Source organism: Leptonychotes weddellii, chromosome 16 (assembly GCF_054177405.1).
Source record: "Leptonychotes weddellii isolate Sample4059 chromosome 16, ASM5417740v2, whole genome shotgun sequence".
Classification (NCBI taxonomy): domain Eukaryota; kingdom Metazoa; phylum Chordata; class Mammalia; order Carnivora; family Phocidae; genus Leptonychotes; species Leptonychotes weddellii.
This window is the reverse complement of record NC_138384.1, coordinates 49122443-49140627: the sequence shown is the minus strand read 5'-3', so window position 1 is coordinate 49140627 and position 18185 is coordinate 49122443. Positions and strand designations below refer to the sequence as shown.

General features: G+C 40.6%; 1 protein-coding gene across 8 annotated transcripts in view; it reads right to left on the bottom strand.

The window, feature by feature from the left end:
- Positions 1 to 2233: 2233 nt before the first annotated feature.
- Positions 2234 to 18185, bottom strand: part of ZNF667 (zinc finger protein 667) — a 16968-nt gene continuing 1016 nt past the window's right edge. For 2 of the 8 annotated variants that reach the window (XM_006746429.3, XM_031017181.2), the window contains exons 2-5: positions 13925 to 14016; positions 12274 to 12400; positions 10878 to 10970; positions 2234 to 4575 (exon numbers count right to left, since the gene is read on the bottom strand). In XM_006746429.3, the coding sequence (XP_006746492.2) occupies positions 2996 to 4575; positions 10878 to 10970; positions 12274 to 12400; positions 13925 to 14016 (1892 nt within the window). In that variant the 3' untranslated portion in view covers positions 2234 to 2995. Of the gene's footprint in view, positions 4576 to 10877; positions 11035 to 12273; positions 12401 to 13625; positions 13723 to 13924; positions 18180 to 18185 lie in introns of those variants that run through there. The other 6 variants (XM_081807753.1, XM_081807751.1, XM_081807750.1 and 3 more) reach the window with 6 other exon arrangements.

The window sequence follows — 18185 nt, the reverse complement described above, 5'->3', positions numbered from 1 at the left end:
ATGACCCATGTAATTTGCCTGTTGTGCAACTTTTTTATTAGAACTTTAACATACTATAAATTGTCCAACAGCTATGTAACTTCTGAGTAGTTCTGGATTCTTCTGTCACTTAGTAGGGGTGGGAAGTGTAGATTTTTCTTGCTTTTTTGTATGCCTTGTAATTTTGCCCCCCGCCCACCCCAGCTAGGAATCTTGTGTAGGACAGTAAAAACAGAGGTAAACAGATTTCCTGGAAACGGCCGTGTCATTCCTTCTGTTAAACCTTGTGTGTGTGTGTGTGTGTTGGGGGGATGTCATTAATACAGACAGGAATTGGACTAGGTTTAAGTTTGGTTGTTGCTGTGGTTACCCAGAGTTCACCCGTCTTCAAACATTACTAGTGATTCCTTAAAATGTGAGCCTGTTTTCCCAAGGGTTTATCTCAATGTCTGGGTCACCTTCAGGTTTAAGTGTTCCCTGTCAATTATGCCTCAGAGAACATCTGATGTACTAAAACATTTTCATTAATTCATTTATTCACCCAATATTAAATAAGTGCTGACTACTTCCTGTGTGCCAGTCACTGTACTAAATACTGAAATCTGCAATTCCCTTAATACTCCACAACCCTCTGCCACTATTCTGTGTATCTGTACTTTCTCTTTGCCCTCAGTAGCCTTCCAACTTCTGTGTGCCTAGCCAACTTTAATGTCCTATTCTTCCTTTAATATGGTCACTATCTCCAAGTGATCTCTGTCCCCAAGTCCTCCATTCACCTTGGAGTTCACCATCCTCTTCTATTACCTGTGTACCTTAGATGTTTCCGCATTTTAACATCCTGTATTTCCTTGTAAACTCTAAGTGTCTGCGGGGTGCCTGAGTGCCTCAGTCGGTTAAGCGGCTGCCTTCGGCTCAGGTCATGAGCCCAGAGTCCTGGGATCGAGCCCCAAGTCAGGCTCCCTGCTCAACAGGAGAGCCTGCTTCTTCCTCTCCCTCTGCCTGCTCTGCCTACTTGTGCTCTCCGTCAAAAAATAAAGAAAATCTTTAAAAAGAAAACCTAAATTAAACCGGGGTGCCTGGGTGGCTCAGTCATTAAGCATCTGCTTTCAGCTCAGGTCATAGTCCCAGGGTCTTGGAATCGAGCCCCGCATCGGGCTCCCTGCTCGGCAGGAGGCCTACTTCTCCCTCTCCCACTCTCCCTGCTCGTGTTCCCTCTCTCACTGTGTCTCTGTCAAATAAATAAATAAAATCTTAAAAAAAAAACAAACAAAACAAAACCAAAACTCTGTCTGTAAGCAAGAACAGTGTCTTATTAGTGTGCGTGCGTGCGTGTGTGTGTGTATATGGTTTGTGACCAATGATTTAGAAACAATCTCTATGGCAGATTGGCAGAAGAATTAAACAAAGGGAAGGGTATGGAAGGGGAGGGAGAATAGACATGCCTCTCCATGAGCCTTTTCTGTGTTATTTGCTCACCTATTTGCTCCACGTGTCAGAAATATTTTATGATTTTACAGAACTACTATGACAAGCGTAAATGAAAATTAGCTGTTCTGTTATCCTGTATGCATGCTTACCCTTCGCAAATCTGGATGTTATTTTCCCAGTTGCGGTCACAGAGTGACCTAAAGCCATGTGGTCATGCATTTCAGAGTTATCTTAACAGGATATGGGTGTTTTTAAAAAATGGCTTTTGCACAATAGTGCAACTGTATATAGCCCAGTAACAAAAAAGAACTCTGATTTTATTTCTCACATACTTTGCATAAGCTGGAAACAGAGACTAAAAGCTATTAGATATGGTGATTAGCTGATAGGAAAATAGCCTGGTACATAAATTCAGGGTATTTCCCCCTGTATTAGCCAGCTTGGGCTGCCATAACAAAATACCACAGACTAGGTGACTTAAACAAAAGAAACTTACTTTTCAGTTTTGGAGGCTAAAAGTCCGAGATCAAGGTGTCACATGGTTGGGTGGTAGTGAAGGCTAGCTTCCTGGCTTATAGACAGCCATCTTCTTGCAGTATCTTCACAAAGTAGAAAAAGCAAGCTCTCTGGCATCCTTTCTTTTTTTCAGACACTAATCCTATCATGACGCACCCTCATAACCTCATCTACCCCTAAATAGCTCCCAAAGGTCCCATTTCAAAATACCATCACATTAGAGGTTAGGGGTCCGAAATACGAATTTTGAGAGGACATATTCAAGAAATGGCATCTCATTTTTCCACCAATCACTTACTGCACGCCAGGGTTCTTACATGAAAATACCAATGTTTATTTATATAAATATAGACAAATTTATTTTCAATAAAACAGTAACAAATAATTTCTCCCTGCTTTTAAGTTCTCATTTCTCTGGTTTCTTTTTTCCCATTAGCCTGTCTCAGGCTTGTTAGATTTTTCACACCATGAATATCATATATTTTCATATGGAGACAATATGGTAATGACAACTGATTCACACAATTATGAGTGCTATCTTTATCCACTTGAAGACTCTTCTCTTTTCTCACCCACAATTTTCTGCCAGCTGGAAGTAGCACCCTGGTTTGCCCAGGAAATCTCTTATATGTGATAGTTCCAGTCCTAAGAGACAAACTCAAACTCATTCTTCATGTGACCTTAAATCAGGCTCAAAGCCCCATCCAGAAATATGGACTTTGCAGTTCTACTTTGTTGTATATGACTAATGAAATAGCTTTAAATTACACTGGAAATAAAATATCAGTAATTCTTATCACATGAGGAGTAGTATTCATTAAAAATGACTGATCCAATCATCCGAGCTTGCTATTTTGAAATTAAGACCTATGGTAAGGTCATGGCCTCAGCTGATGACAAATCATCTGGTCAAAGTCATCAATGACTTTTGCTCTTTGGCTTTCAAGTGGGACACATCATCAAATGGTCCCATTTTTACAAAATTTATGTTATAAACAAATGCATTTTCCTATGCCTTGGTCTCTCCTACTTTGAAAGCCTCACTCTATGCTTTCACATATTTAAAACAAACTTAGGCTTTTTCTTCAGAATGTGTATTCTGATGTCGAATCAGGGATGAACTCCGACTATATGCCTTCCCACATTTACTACATTCATATGGTTTCTCTGAAGAATGACTTCTCTGATGCCGAATAAGATCCGAGCCACTGCTAAATGCCTTCCCACATTCATTACATTCATAGGGTTTCTCTCCAGTATGACTTCTTTCATGTAGAATAAGGGATGTGCGTTGACTAAAGGCCTTCCCACATGTTTTGCATGTATATGGTTTTTCTCCAGTGTGAATTCTTTCATGTTGGGCAAGGTGTGCACTCTGACTGAAGGCCTTCCCACACTGATCACATTCATAGGGTCTATCTTCAGTATGAATTCTCTTATGTCGAGTAAGAGATATTCGGTGACTGAAGGCTTTTCCACATTCTTCACACTGATAGGGTTTTTCTCCAGTATGAATTCTCTGATGTTCAATAAGAAATGACTGACGGCCAAAAACTTTACTACATTTATTGCATCTGAAAGGTTTCTCTTCAGAATGAATGTTCTGATGTATTTTAAGGTTTGCAGTTCCAGAAAACATCTTTCCACATTCCTTACATTCAAACATTTTCTTTTTCCTTGTATGAACTTTCTGATGTTGAATAAGGGATGAATGCCGATTACAGACCTTCTCACATTTACTGCATCTGTACAGTTTCTCTCCATTATGAATTCTTAGATGTAGAATAAGGGTTGAAAGCCGCCTGAAGACCTTCTCACATTTATCACATTTGTAGGTCTTCTTTGACGTGTGAATTCTCTGATGAAGCATAATGGATGAAATCCTATTAAAGGATTTTCCACATGCTCTACATTTATAAGGATTCTCTAAATAGTGACTTTTCTGCTGTGGACTCTGACCTAACACCTTCTCACTTTCATGGGTTTTCTCTCCAGTATGATTTCTTTTATGTATAACAAGGGCTGATTTCTTATTGAAGCCTCTCCCACATTTATTGCATTTATGAATTTTCTTTCCACTGTGAAATTTCTTATGAAGTAATAGGGATGACATTCGAATGAAGTCTTTCCCACACTTTCCACACTGGTGGATGTTCTCAACAAAACTAATTTTCTGGCCCACACTGGGAGGTGGGCACTGACTCAAGGCCCTCCCACAGTCAAAGATTTCCTTTCCATTATGAACTTTCCCATGTAGAATAAGAGATGTTCTTTGAATGAAGCTTTCTCCACATTTATCACATTTATAGCTTTTCCTTCCATTGTGAATTTTCTGATGAAGAATGAGGGATGAGATCTGTCTGAAAGCTTTTCTACAATTACTGCATTCATAAGGCTTCTCTCCAGTATGAGATTTCTGATGAAGTTTAAGAGATAAGCTTTGACCAAAGGTTTTCCCACAGTCATTACATTTTAAAGATTTCTTCCCTGAATGCACCTTCCTGGGTTTTATTAGAACTGAACTCTTCTTGCAGCCTCTCTTTCCTGTGGGAACTTTCTGTGATGCAGAAATTGGTTTCTGATAGATGCTTTGCCCAGATTTGTTGCACAGATTTGGAGGTAACTTCCTGGTCTCAGATTTAGACCCTGAGTCTGAAAGATAGCAAGAAATTCAATATTTGTTTTCCTATGCTGGAAAAATGAAGCTTCTGTGCAGTTATTATCAATGATGATAATAATAATACTTATCAAACATAGTAACAATGATGACTTAGTCTCATTATAATTTTAGCATAATAAGGGCTTTATAGAAATATTTAATAATTAGAATTCAGGAAATCTTGCAATTTGAAATGAATAAAATTAAAGTTTTATTTGTAGGATAAATTCATACCATATGCTACATTAAACTCCATAGATTCTTCATTGGATGAATGTACTTTTATTATATGAAATGTCTAAAATGACAGAAGATAACTACAGACAGAAAGTAAATTAGTAGTTGCCTGGGGCTGGAGATGGGAATAGGGATTAACTGTAAATGGACATGAAGAGTTTTATTAGGGTGACAAAAATATTCTAAAACTAGATTATGATGATGGCTACACAACTTGTTAAATTTATCAAAAACCACTGAATTATACACTTAAAATGGGTGAATTTTACAATTTTACAATATGTAAATTAGGACTCAATAAAGTAAATTTTTTTGTGAAGTCATAAATTTTTAAAATGTATTCTTAAAATCAAATCTTTAAAAAACAACAACTGGACTCCTGGTGTCCGGTTCCTCATGTAAGAGGCTTGGAAAGCAGAACTTCATCCAAACAAGTAAGAAGCTAAGTACAAACCACTGCCTCCAACTCCGGTTGCTTCTAGCCATCCTGTCCCTCCTAGGGGGCAGGGGGGATGGGGATGGACTGAGAAACTTGTGATGTTCACACTCCAGAGGCAAAGGCACCCTAAAAGACTGAGGCCTAATCCTAGGACCGTAGAATACGTCCCATCCCAACGTACCTCATCACTAACTGTTTACAACAGTTCTTTCTACCTGATACATCACCTCTGGCCGTTAAGAAAAAATTACAAGGCAGTGCTCGCTTCGGCAGCACATATACTAAAATTGGAAGAAAAAATTACAAGGCATACAAAAGGCAAAACACACAATTTGAAGAGACAGAGCAAGCATGAGAACCAGACTCAGATATGGCAGGGATGCTAGAATTATCAGACCAGAAATTTAAAACTGATTAATATGCTAAGGGCTCTAAGAGATAAAGTATACAGCATATTAGAACAGATGGGCAATGTAAGCAAAGAGATGGAAATGCAAAGAATCAAAACATCAGAGATCAAAAACACTATAACAAAAAAACACTATAACAAAGAATGCCTTGGATGGGCTTATTAGTAGATTCAACATAGCTGAAGAAAGATTCTGTGAGCTAACTTATCAATAGAATCCTTAAAAACCAGAAAGCAAAGTAAATAAAGACTGGGAAACAAAACAAAACAAAACAAACCTCGACTCTCCAAAGACTGTGGGACAACTACAGAAGAAGTAACAAATGTGTTATGAGAATGCCAGGATAAAAAAAAGAGAAATGAAAGAAGAAACATTTGAAGCAATAATGAATGAGAATTTCCCAAATTAATGTCAGACAACAAATCATGATTCAAGATGCTCAGAGAACACCAAGCAGGAAAAATGCTAAGAAACCTATACCTAGGCATGTCTTTTTCAAATTGCAGAAAATTAAAGATAAAGAAAAATTCTTGAATGACGGCATAGGGGAAAAAGGACCTCACCTACAGAGGAACAATGAATTGCATCCAAATTATTAGAGACCATGCAAGCAAGAGAAGTGGAGTGAAATATTTAAAATGGTGACAGAAAGAAACCACCAACCTAGAATTCTGTACTCTGTCAAAATAGCCTTCAAAAGTGAGAGGAAAAAAGACTTTCTCAGATGAATAAATATTGAGGGAATTTGTGGCCAGCAGTACTGCCTTGCAAGAATGTTAAAAGAGGGGCGCCTGGGTGGCTCAGTCGTTAAGCGTCTGCCTTCGGCTCAGGTCATGATCCCAGGGTCCTGGGATCGAGCCCCGCATCGGGCTCCCTGCTCTGCGGGGAGCCTGCTTCTCCCTCTCCCACTCCCTCTGCTTGTGTTCCCTCTCTCGCTGTGTCTCTCTCTGTCAAATAAATAAATAAAATCTTTAAAAAAAAAAAAAGAATGTTAAAAGAGGTCTGTTAGAAGAAAAATAATACAAGTCAGAAACTTGGATCTACACAGAGAAGGGAAAAGCAATGAAGAAAGAATGAGTGAAGACAAAAAATCCCTTTATTTTTCTTATCCTTAATTGACCGAAACAATAATAGTTTGTTCAAAATAATAGAAACAATGTATTCAATTGTGTATGCTTATGTATTTATCCTATGTATACATGTAAATATATACATATTTGCTTATATATACATACTTGCTTACATATATTTATATATAAATGAAGTAAATGACAGCAATGATACAGATGATAGGAGGAAGGAATTACCATTATTTTATTATTATAAAGTCCTCATACTACCCATGAAGTGGTATAGTGCTATCTGAAAGTGGACCTGGATTAGCTGTAAACGTATAAATTCTAGGGCAACCTCTTAAAAAAAAAAAAAAAGATATATTATAGATACCTATATCTATATCTGTATATCTATATGCGAAGGAAGGAAAAAAAATGGAATCATAGAAATGCTCATTTAAAACCACAATAGGAAGGGGCGCCTGGGTAGCTCAGTCAGTTAAGCATCTGCCTTTGGGTCAGGTCATGATCCCAGGGTCCTGGGATTAAGCCCCTCATCGGGCTCCCTGCCAGCGCAGAGTCTGCTTATCCCTCTCCCCCACTCTCTCTCAATAAATAAATATTTTTTTAAAAAATTAAATTAAATTAAAAAATAAAACCACAATAGGCAGAAAAAGAGTGGAAGACAAAAACAGGAACAAAGAATAAAGACAACAAATAGAAGTATTTATTATATATGTAGTAGATATCAATCCAACTATATCAATAATCACTTTGTCAACAGTCTAAACCAATTAAAAGAGACTGAATTTAATCTAATTCAGAGTGAATTAAAAAACACAGCCCAACTGTGTGCTGCCTATTAAGAAACTCACTTTAGATATAAAGACACAGATTAAAAGTAAATGAATGGAGAAAAATATACCATGGTAACACAAATCAAAAGAAAGGAGGAGTAGCTATATTAATTTTAGACAGAGCTGACTTAAAAGCACTGAAAGTTATCATGGATAAAGGGGGGCATTATATAATGACAAAGGAATCAATTCTTCAGAAGACATAACAATTCTTAGTGGGTATATGCCGAACAACAAAGCATCAAATTACAAGAGATAAAAACTGATGAAACCACAAGGAGAAATATATGAATCCACTATCATAGTTAAGACACTTCAACATCCCTCTCTCATAAATGAAAAGATCCAGAAAGCAGAAAAATCAGTGGAACTCAACCATACCTTCATTCAACTGGATATAACTGACATCTATAGACTACTTCATTCAACAACAGCAGAAATCACATTATTCTCAAGCTCACACAGAAAATTCACCAAGAAGGGGGGCGCCTGGGTGGCTCAGTCGGTTAAGCCGCTGCCTTCGGCTCAGGTCATGATCCCAGGGTCCTGGGATCGAGTCCCCCATCGGGCTCCTTGCTCGGCGGGGAGCCTGCTTCTCCCTCTGCCTGCCTCTCCCCCTGCTTGTGTTCTGCCTCTCTCTCTGACAAATAAGTAAAAATAAAATCTTAAAAAAAAAAAAGAAAAGAAAAGAAAATTCACCAAGATGGACCACATTCTGGACCTTAAAACATACCTTAACAAATAACAGAAATGACACAATGCTCTCAGACCACAGTGAAATTAAACTAGAAATCAGTAACAGAAATATCACTGGAAAATCCCTAACTACTTGGAGATTAAATAATACATTTCTAAATAACACGTGAAATCACAAAAGGAATTTTTAAATATTTCGAACTAAATGAAAATAAAACACAACTCTGGGGCACCTGGGTGGCTCAGTCAGTTGGTCACTATTGACTATTTCTTTTGATACGCAGATGTTGCTACAAAGCAACAGTAATTAAGACAGTGTGGTAGTGGAAAAAAGATAAAGACCAACAGAACAGAATAGAAAGCCAAGAAATAAACTCTTGCATATCTAGTCAAATGATTTTCAACAAGGGAGCCAAGGTTACTCAATGAGGAAAGGACAGTCTCTTCCACAATCAGTGTTGGGAAAACTGGATATCTACATGGAAAAGAATGATCTTGGACCCTTACCTTACAACTCACACAAAAATTAACTCAAACAGATTAAAGACCTAAATGTAAGACCTAAAACTACTGAAGTCTTAGAAGAAAACATTGGGGGAAAAGGTTCAGGATATTAGATTTGGCACTAATTTCTCAGATATGACACCAAAAAGCAAAGGCAACAACAACAAAAGACAAATGGGACTACATCTGTGTACAAATAAAAACAATAGTGTGAAAAGGCAACCTATGGAATAAGAGAAAATAATTACAAATCATCTATCAGATAAGGGACTAATATACAGAATATATGAAGAACTGTAAGGGGGCCTGGGTGGCTCAGTCATTAAGTGTCTGCCTTCCACTCAGGTCATGATCTCAGGGTCTTGGGATCAAGCCCCACATCGGGCTCCCTGCTCCATGGGAAGCCTGCTTCTCCCTTTCCCACTCCCCCTGCTTGTGTTTGCTCTCTCGCTGTGTCTCTGTGTGTCTCTCTGTGTCAAATAAATAAAATCTTAAAAAAAAAAAAAGAACTGTAACTCATCAACAAATGACAATCCTATTTTCAGAAATGGGCAAAGGACTTGACAGACACTTCTCCAAGGAAGACAGACACATGGCCAATAAACACATGAAAAGATGCTCAACCTCACTAATCATTAGGGAAATGCAAATCAAACCCACAATATCATCTCACATCCATAAGGATGGCCACTATCAAAAAAACAAAAAATCACAAGTGTTGACAAGAAGTTGAAACATTTACACATTGTTGGTGGAAATGACAAATGGTGCAGCCACTATGGAAAACAGTATGGAGATTCCCCAGATAATAAAAAATAGATCTATCATATGATCCAGCAATCCCACCTCTGGGTACATACCCCAAAATTTGAAATCAGGATCTTAAATACATATCTGTACTCCTATGTTCGTTGCAGCATTATGCAAAGTAGCCAAGAAGCAGAACACCCCAAATATCCATTGATAAATGGATAAAGAAAATATGACATATACAATGAAATATTATGCAGTCTTCAAAAAAAAAAATAAGATCCTGTCACATGTTACAACATGGATGAAGCTCAAGGAAGTTATGCTCAGCAAGAAAAAAGGACAAATACTGTATGATTTGATTCATACAAAGTATCCATGGTGCTCAAAATCAGAGAAATACAAAGAAAGGTGGCTACCAAGGGCTAGGTGGAAGGGTGAAGGGAGAATTAGTGTTCAGTAAATATAGTTTCAAAAGTTATTACAAGATGGAAAAGTTCTGGATATCTGTTGCACAACAATGTGAATATACTTAATTCTACACTTTAAAATGGTTAAGATGACAAATTCAATGTTATGATTTTTTTACAATTAAAAAACCTCAGGGGTGCCTATTGATTAAGAATCCGACTCTTGAGCTCAGGGTCATTAAGTTCAAGCCCCATGCTGGATTCCATGCTAGGTGTGCACCCTACTTAACAAACAACAACAACAACAACAGAAAAGCCACTCATAGAACTGTTAAAATAAATAAGTAAAAATAACCTAACCAAAGAGAAATCTATCAGAAAAGGAAACGAGTTCTTAGAAAGTAGTCAAAACGAACAGTTGTGGAGAATATTTTTTTTTTTTTAAAGAATGAAGAAAACCATGCAAGTCTGAACATTACCATTAGCAATGCTACCATGAGAGAAGGTGGAACATGCCGAGGCAGGGAATGTGATAGGTGGGGATAAGGGCATTAAGAGCTGAGCTTCGGAGACCAGAATCTGGGGTTCAAGCCCAGCTGTGCCGCCACTTCCTAGCTGGGTTACCCTAGGCAAGTCACTGAACTTCCTTGCTCTCTGGTTTCCTCATAAGTAAAACAGGAATAATAATAGTACCTACCTTATAGGCCTGGGAGGAACCTGTACAAGCACGTCTGGGACCTAGGAAGGGTTTATTAAATGTTGGTTATTCTCCTTCTGGGGGCTCACACTACAGACTAGAATTTTCTTTACAGGCCTGGGGGCCTTTAAGGTATGGAAACTGGCAGTTTGCAAACACCTTCAAGAGGATGCCCTCTCAAGATGGAGGGTGCTCTTACAAAGGATAGCAACAAGTAAGCCTTGATTCTCTGTCACTCACCCACACCCCGGCGTTTCCTCACTGGCTCCACTATCCAAGGTGCTTTCCCTTTCTCCAATGAGGTGATCACATTTGGCCTCCGAAAGCAAAGTCCTGCATTCAGGAAAAACATCAGCACTGAGCATGACCTGGGTGCCACAGATGTCAGAGCCAAGCCCTGTGTCAACGGGAATGGGGATTTATGAGCACAAAGGGAGCACAGAGGATGTGAAGGGCAGGAGGAGGAGGAGGACGATCAAAGTTCAGTTATAGCAAGCGGAATTGCTCATTTCTAACTCTACAAAGCCAATTACTCTCTTGAAAAATCAGACCAGAAACTCCTGAGGCTGGCTATTAAGCTGCTGCCATTCGGCTCCCAATCCCACCCTTCTCTGATCTGTTTTGTGTGCAGGGGCTGGGGCTCTGCAAACTACACTTCTTCACCAGAAGCTCCCTGTCAGCATCCACCAACAGGGGCTCTGCTGGTTTTAATTCTGCTTCTTTTTTTCCCCACACTCTCAGAATTAGCCTCATCCTGACCCTTCATGAGTATAAACAGACTAGTCAGCACACCTCTCTCTTCCTTCAGAAGTCTGAGTCCCTTCCTCTAAGTCCTAAAAACCCCAAACTCTCCCCTTTGTATCCCTAGCCCAAGGATGGTGCCTGCATCCTGCGGTTACCAACTCTGCATTACTATTTATATTTGTCCACTATTTACCCTTTAATCACACCTGTTAAGTAGATTCCTCGTATTAAATTCTCTCAAAACAACCAGGTGTCCTCAAAAGGTTACATACATAGTTACTATGTGACAGCAATTCCACTCCTAAGTATACACCCAGAAGAAATGAAAATATACGTCCACACAAAAACTCAAATGTTAATATTCACAATTGCCAGAGTGAAAAACTGCCCAAACGCCCGTCAACTGATGAATGGATTAACAAAATGTGGAATACTATTGGCCATGAAAAGGAAGGGGGTACTGATACGTGCTACAATGTAGATGAACCTCAAAAACATTAAGTTAAGGAAGCCAGACACAAAGGACCACATACTAATGATTCCATTTCTATGAAAGGCCAAGAATAGGCAAATTCAGATACAGAAACCAGACTGATGTTTACCTAATCTGGAGGAATCAGTGGGCAAGGGGAATGAAGACTGATTGTTAATGGATATGGGGTTTCTTTTGGGGTAATGAAAATGTTCTAAAACGGACTGGTGATGGATGTACAACTCTGTGCATACATTAAAAACCACTGAATTACATACTTTGTATGTAGAGCATGTGAATTATACATCAATAAAGCTGCTAAAAAAAAAAACAAACTGCAGTGGCTTCTGTTTTCCTAACTAGACTAATTTATGTCCCACAATGGGTTGGTTGTGGATTACGGGGTGGAGAGAGCCTTACCGAGAGAGACCAAGTTCTGGTAGTTCTCCAACATGACATCTTCATACAGATCCTTTTGAATGGGGCTCAGCCATTCCCACTCTTCCTGGGAAAAGTAGATGGCCAAATCCCCAAATGTCACTGGCACCTGAAACAGAAAGTCACATGTCCTTTCACCACAGGCTTATGCTTCCATATGGCTGGAAACAACAAGGAACTTGTCCCAAACATGGGAGATCCATGGTGCCAGGAATCTATTCAGGAAATAGTTGAGGTTCTGAGGCCAAGAGGAGCAAGTGCATTAAATAAAATAAATACAACACAATATGACATAGCTATTATTAAAAACTATGTGCCATAAAAAGCAGTATCAACTTGGATTTACTGGGCACTGACAAAGGCAGAGCATCTTTCTAAGCACCCTACAGGTACTGACCCATGTTAGCCAGTGACTATACTCCTGAGAGAATCACAGCAATGCTACAGATCAGGAAATGGGAGCCCAGAAACGGCAGGGTGACTTATGGAAGGAAGTGCCCAAACTAGTGAACGGGGGAGCTGGAGTTCAAGCTGGGCAGTCTGGCTTCTGATTCATGCCCCTAACTACATACTCTCTAAAGAGCACATGACTCAACTACACAGGGCCAAAGGTTCTTTGTAGGTGTAAGCAAGGGTACTGATCACTTGATCTTAAATCCTTATCTAGGCAGATGATGTAATCACGGAGCCCGTAACAGTAGGGAAATTTTCACCAGCTGGAAGAGGAGAGTGGAAAGGGAAGTCAGAGAGATCTGAAGCCTGATTTGACCTGCTATTGCTGGCTTGAAGATGGAAGGGGGCCAGGTGGAAAGCAGAAGAAACTGAATATGCTAATAAACAATGAGATTTGAAGAGCCTCAGATGTGACCACACAGCCAGCCAACACCTTTTTTCAGCCTTGTGAGACCGAAAGCAGAGGACCCAGCCAAGCTGCACTGTGCCTTATCTCTGACCCACAAACTGTGCACCATAAACATGTGTTTTGAGCAGCCCAATTTGTGGAACTTTGTTACAGCAGCAACAGGGAACACATAACTTAGAGGGCAAAAGTGTTTGTTAGAGAAACTGCATCCAAGATGTTTATTTTAGAAAATCACTTCATCATCTAAAGTGGTGAAGCATGTTTTTTAACAGAAGGTTGACTCACTGGCCTGGTTCCAACGAACCCAATCTGAATACAAGGTTATGTGGAGTCTCTTAAAATTAGAGAGATTTCCTCCTTGTAAATATGGGCTATACAAGTAAAAACAAAGTGACATCAACAGATTAACTCTAGAGCACAACCTCGAATCCTCCTCTGCCTCAACAGATCCTGCCTAGGCACTCATGTCTACCTTGAGAAATCATGGTGGCTCTCTTCTTCCGTCTCGGGAGCAGCCTAGGCAAACAACCTGGAGATGCTTGACAAATAGGTGAATGGCCATATGCACACTGAGAAAAAAGGAGAGGAGGGTGCTGAGTGGTTACGTGCGTTGCTGGAGCTCTTCTCATGCTCCTACCCTCCGTGGTGATGGAGGAAACAGAGACCAGATCTTGGATGGGATTCTGTCAGGCAGGAAGTTTCCATGGAAGGAAAGCAAATGACCCATGTCTTACAAGATGGAACTTCCCTGCAAGAACAATCACTATTTACCTTGGACTTGGACTTCCCTCGTGCAGCAGGCATCCTTTCCTCCCCCTTGAGGCTCCGCATCTGGAGAAGGGCAGAGTGCAGAGAAGGTGGGGCTGTGGGAGAAGAAAAGTCATGAGGATGACAGGGCCTTCTGGGTGGTCCCAGAGTCTCTAGGATAAGAATCCCCTGATCCCTCACCCTGGTCACACATGCATGTGCATGCACACATACACACAGGTGCACAGACACACATGGAGGGAGGTCAGAATATCTTCTGCAGCATTCCTGCCCCTTCTCAGGGTTGGGAAGGGGCATAGCCAATGCTATCTGTTCCCAAGATCACAGAAGGCTCCAGATCAGGAGGCAAATGAGACATGAAGACAGCTATCCATCCATTTGACAAGCATTTGTTAAGTGTCTAGTATGTGCCAGGCATTGTCCTAGGTGCTGGGGAAGAGCAGAGTTAGAGCAGAAGTACCAGCTCCCCTGTACCTTACATTCCACCACGGATGGAAAGTTCATATAGAACACAGTGTCAGCTGAGATCATTGCTATAAAAACAAAACAAAACACAAAACAACAATACCAGAGCAGGGGGTGGAGTGATGGGGTGGGTTGACGGAGGCCTCCAGAGGATACAACACTGAGTCAAGGTTTGAATATAGTGCAAGTGTGAGGCACTTGGACGCTTGGGAAAGAGCATTCTGGGTAGAGGTACAGTAAGTGCAAAGGCCCTGGAGCAGGTGTGTACTTGGTATGCGGAGGGAAGTAAATGGTGTGCTGAAGCAGAATGAGTGAGGTGTGGAGTGGTGGTCTGTGAGATGCTGAGTTCAGGAGGGGCCACATCATGAAAGCAGTTGTGAGCAGTTTGAAACTTATCCTAAATGTGATAAGACATCATCGAGGGAGCGCGAGTCTGAGGAGTGGCATGTCTGACTTAACATTTAACAAAATTTGCTGGGTGGCTGTGTGGTGAATCAACTGTGTATGTTGGTGAGAGGCAGTGGAGATGCAAGAGCTGAAGAGGCAATTCATTAGGCAGGTATGTGTCAATCCAGCAGGGAAATTCAGTGGGATGGATTAGGCCCATCACCGAGTCACTCTGCACCGATGCTGTTCTTCTACATGCATACCATCAGCAACTGGTGACAACCGAGTTCTGGAAATAAGGCTAGTGCAACTGAGTGTTTAACGTTATTTAGTTTCAATTAAATAATCACTAAAGTATTAATAATAAATATTAAAATTAATGAATTAGAATTTAAAATTAAAAACTGATCCTTGATTTAGTTACTATAAAACTTTGAAGAACGTTTGAAATGACCGGGTGTGTGAATCTACTTTTCCAATGTTAAGTTTTATGAAATTTAAATACAGATCAAGAGGCACCTGGCCAGTTAAGTGTCCGCCTTCGGCTCAGGCCATGATCCCAGGGTCCTGGGATCAAGTCCCATATCAGACTCCCTGCTGTCCTTCTGCCTCCCTGTCCTTCTGCCTCTCCCCATGCTTGTGCTCTCTCTCTCTCTGTCAATAAGTAAATAAAATCTTTAAAAATAAATACATACATACACACATACAGATCAAACAATAAAAATTACTGCTCTGGAAAACAGTATGGAGGTTCCTCAAAAAGTTGAAAATAGAGCTACCCTATGACCCAGGAATTGCACTACTGGGTATTTACCCCAAAGATACAGACGTAGTGAAAAGAAGGGCCACTCTGTTTTTATCAGAGTGGCCACAGGACTTGGGGAGATTTGCAGCACAGCACGTTAAGGTTGAGGAGTTGTGGCTCAGTAACTAAGTGGCCTGGGCTTCCATTCTGTGTGCTGAGCAAGGCTTCCCTCATGCAGAAAGTAGAGACAAAGGGGCCTACCCAGAGTCTTAAGATGCCTGAATTCTCTCTGCATTAGACTCCAGGACAGGGTTATGCTGGGTGATTTGTAGCACCTGCCAATTTCCATGGTGTAAACACTCCCATGAGGGCCCCACTGTAAGCTACCAAACTCATGTCACTGAGCACAGAACTGGGGAAAGGTGTACACAACAGGTTTGGGATCTAGTGTGAGCCAGCCCCAGCACTCCACTGCCAGAGAGTCTCTGAGAACAAAGCTGTATTCTTTGCCTGGGAGTTCTCCTACTTTTAACTAATATCTCCAAACTGTAGAGATAATGCCTGGTTCTGTGGTCCAGGACAGAACCCAAAGCAGCTTTGTCATTATAGAAAACTTCTGCTGGTTGGTTCTGTTTCATTTTGAAACATCCACATGACTCTGGCATCCTACATCATAATAAATCTGAGCCCGTATTAATATAAACCTCGTATTTTAAACTATTTACCAGATAAATACATTCCTTGGCTTTTCCCTTCCAATTCCTCAAGTAGAACAGATTATTGCAGGAAGTGGTATCATGTCCATCCTGTGTTTCTCATAGCTGTTTGTACTCAGCCATGTACCCCAAATTAGAAAAGTACAATTCTTGCCCACAAAACAATTTTCTCTGAGGAACTCAGCACTTCTGGAGAGGAAAGAACAGCAGTTTGATATTAAGTAATTCTGTATTCAAAATTTGCCTCTGCCAATTATTGGGGTAAAGAAAACCTACCTCACCCTTAGCTGTTAGGAAGTTGACATGAGCTACCTTTATAGGAGCTATCTTCACCAACAGGCACACAGTAATTTCTCACCTGCTTTATCCCTTTTATTCAGTATACACCAAGCATCCAAAAGACCAAGGAAGCCTGAGACCCACTCAGAAGGCTGTGGGTAGAATTCTCATACAGTGCAGGCAGGAGAGAAAGCAGCACAACCTCAGTGGAGGGTAATTCGGCAAATCTTTGAAAACTGAAGGTACACATCCCCTCTAACACAGTAAACCTCATTTCTGGTATTTGTCTTTAGAAGGCGTTGCATATGGATAAAATGACACACAAGGGTATTCATTGTGGCAAGGCTTGTAGGAAGAGGCAGTATGGTTCTACAGTGAAGGGCATGAGCCTGGAGGCTGTCTGGGTTCAACTTCTAACTCTGCTACCCTCCTATGGGTGAACTCTCATGTGCTCTCTAGGCCTCAGCTTCCTCAATTGGCAAATGGGGCAAGTAACAATGATTCCACAGGGCTGTTTGGAAGATTAAATGAATGAAAACATGTAACACATCTGGAGCAGTGCCAGTATTTACCAAATGTAAGTTATCAAGAGATTAGAGATAACCAAAATGCCCATCAATAGGAAAATGGCTAAGTGAGTGTTATGTACACGATGGGACACCATGTAGATCTTAAAGGGAACAAAATAGCACTATATCAGTGCTTCTTCACTGGGGCAATTTTACACCCAGGGGATACTTGCAATGTTTGGGGACATCTGTGGTTGTCACAATGGGGTGTGTGTGTGTTCCTGGCATCTAGTGGGTAGAGGCCAGGATGCTGTTCAACACCCTACATTACACAAGATGGCACCCCCCAAAGGAAGGAACAATCTGGTCCAAACATCAACTGTGCCAAGGTTGAGAAACCTACTCTACAGGTATTGCGTGAAATCATCTCCACGGTGTGGTGTAATGATACAGAAAAAGGTACAGAAAAACTTAGAAAAAAGAAAACATGGAAAACCAACACCTGAGTTTGAAAAGGCAGACAAGTTCTGGAAATATAATCAAGAAGTCATTAGCAGTGACTGTCTCTGAAGAAGGGAACTATATCACTTGGCATGGGAAAGGAAACTCGAAACTCACTTTTCCCTATCCATACTTTGGCATTTGTGTTTCACTCATACTAACTACCTCTTCAAAACAACACAAATAGCGTGAATCTCACACTATCTCGGGGTAGAGCTGTACACCGGGCCTGTCTTCTGAATCTCAAACATAGTGTGAGAAAAGGGCTCTGCCATTTAAATTTAACGCAAAGCTAAATTCTTCACCCTAAAGTGAGGATCGCAAAAGCCTGGATGGAAACAAGTTTCAAAGAGTTACTGAGCAGTGGTCATGCCTCCCTCAGGGGCAGACAACCAGGGTCCTTCCTCTTAGCCCCAACTTCTCTATGATCCTAGAGGGCTGTGTTGAGCAGTGAGTTGGAGCAGGTCCAACAGCACTTGACAACCAGCCATTTAATGCATAATCTCACTGCTTCCTTTCAAAGTCTGCTTTTCTGTACCATCTGTCAAATATTTGAAGATCACCTCTACTCTGAACCTGCCAGCCCCAGAGGCCAGAAATATCGAAGACTCTTTCCTTAAAGACCCAAGTCCAACTGTAACAGAAAACATGGGCTTTGCACA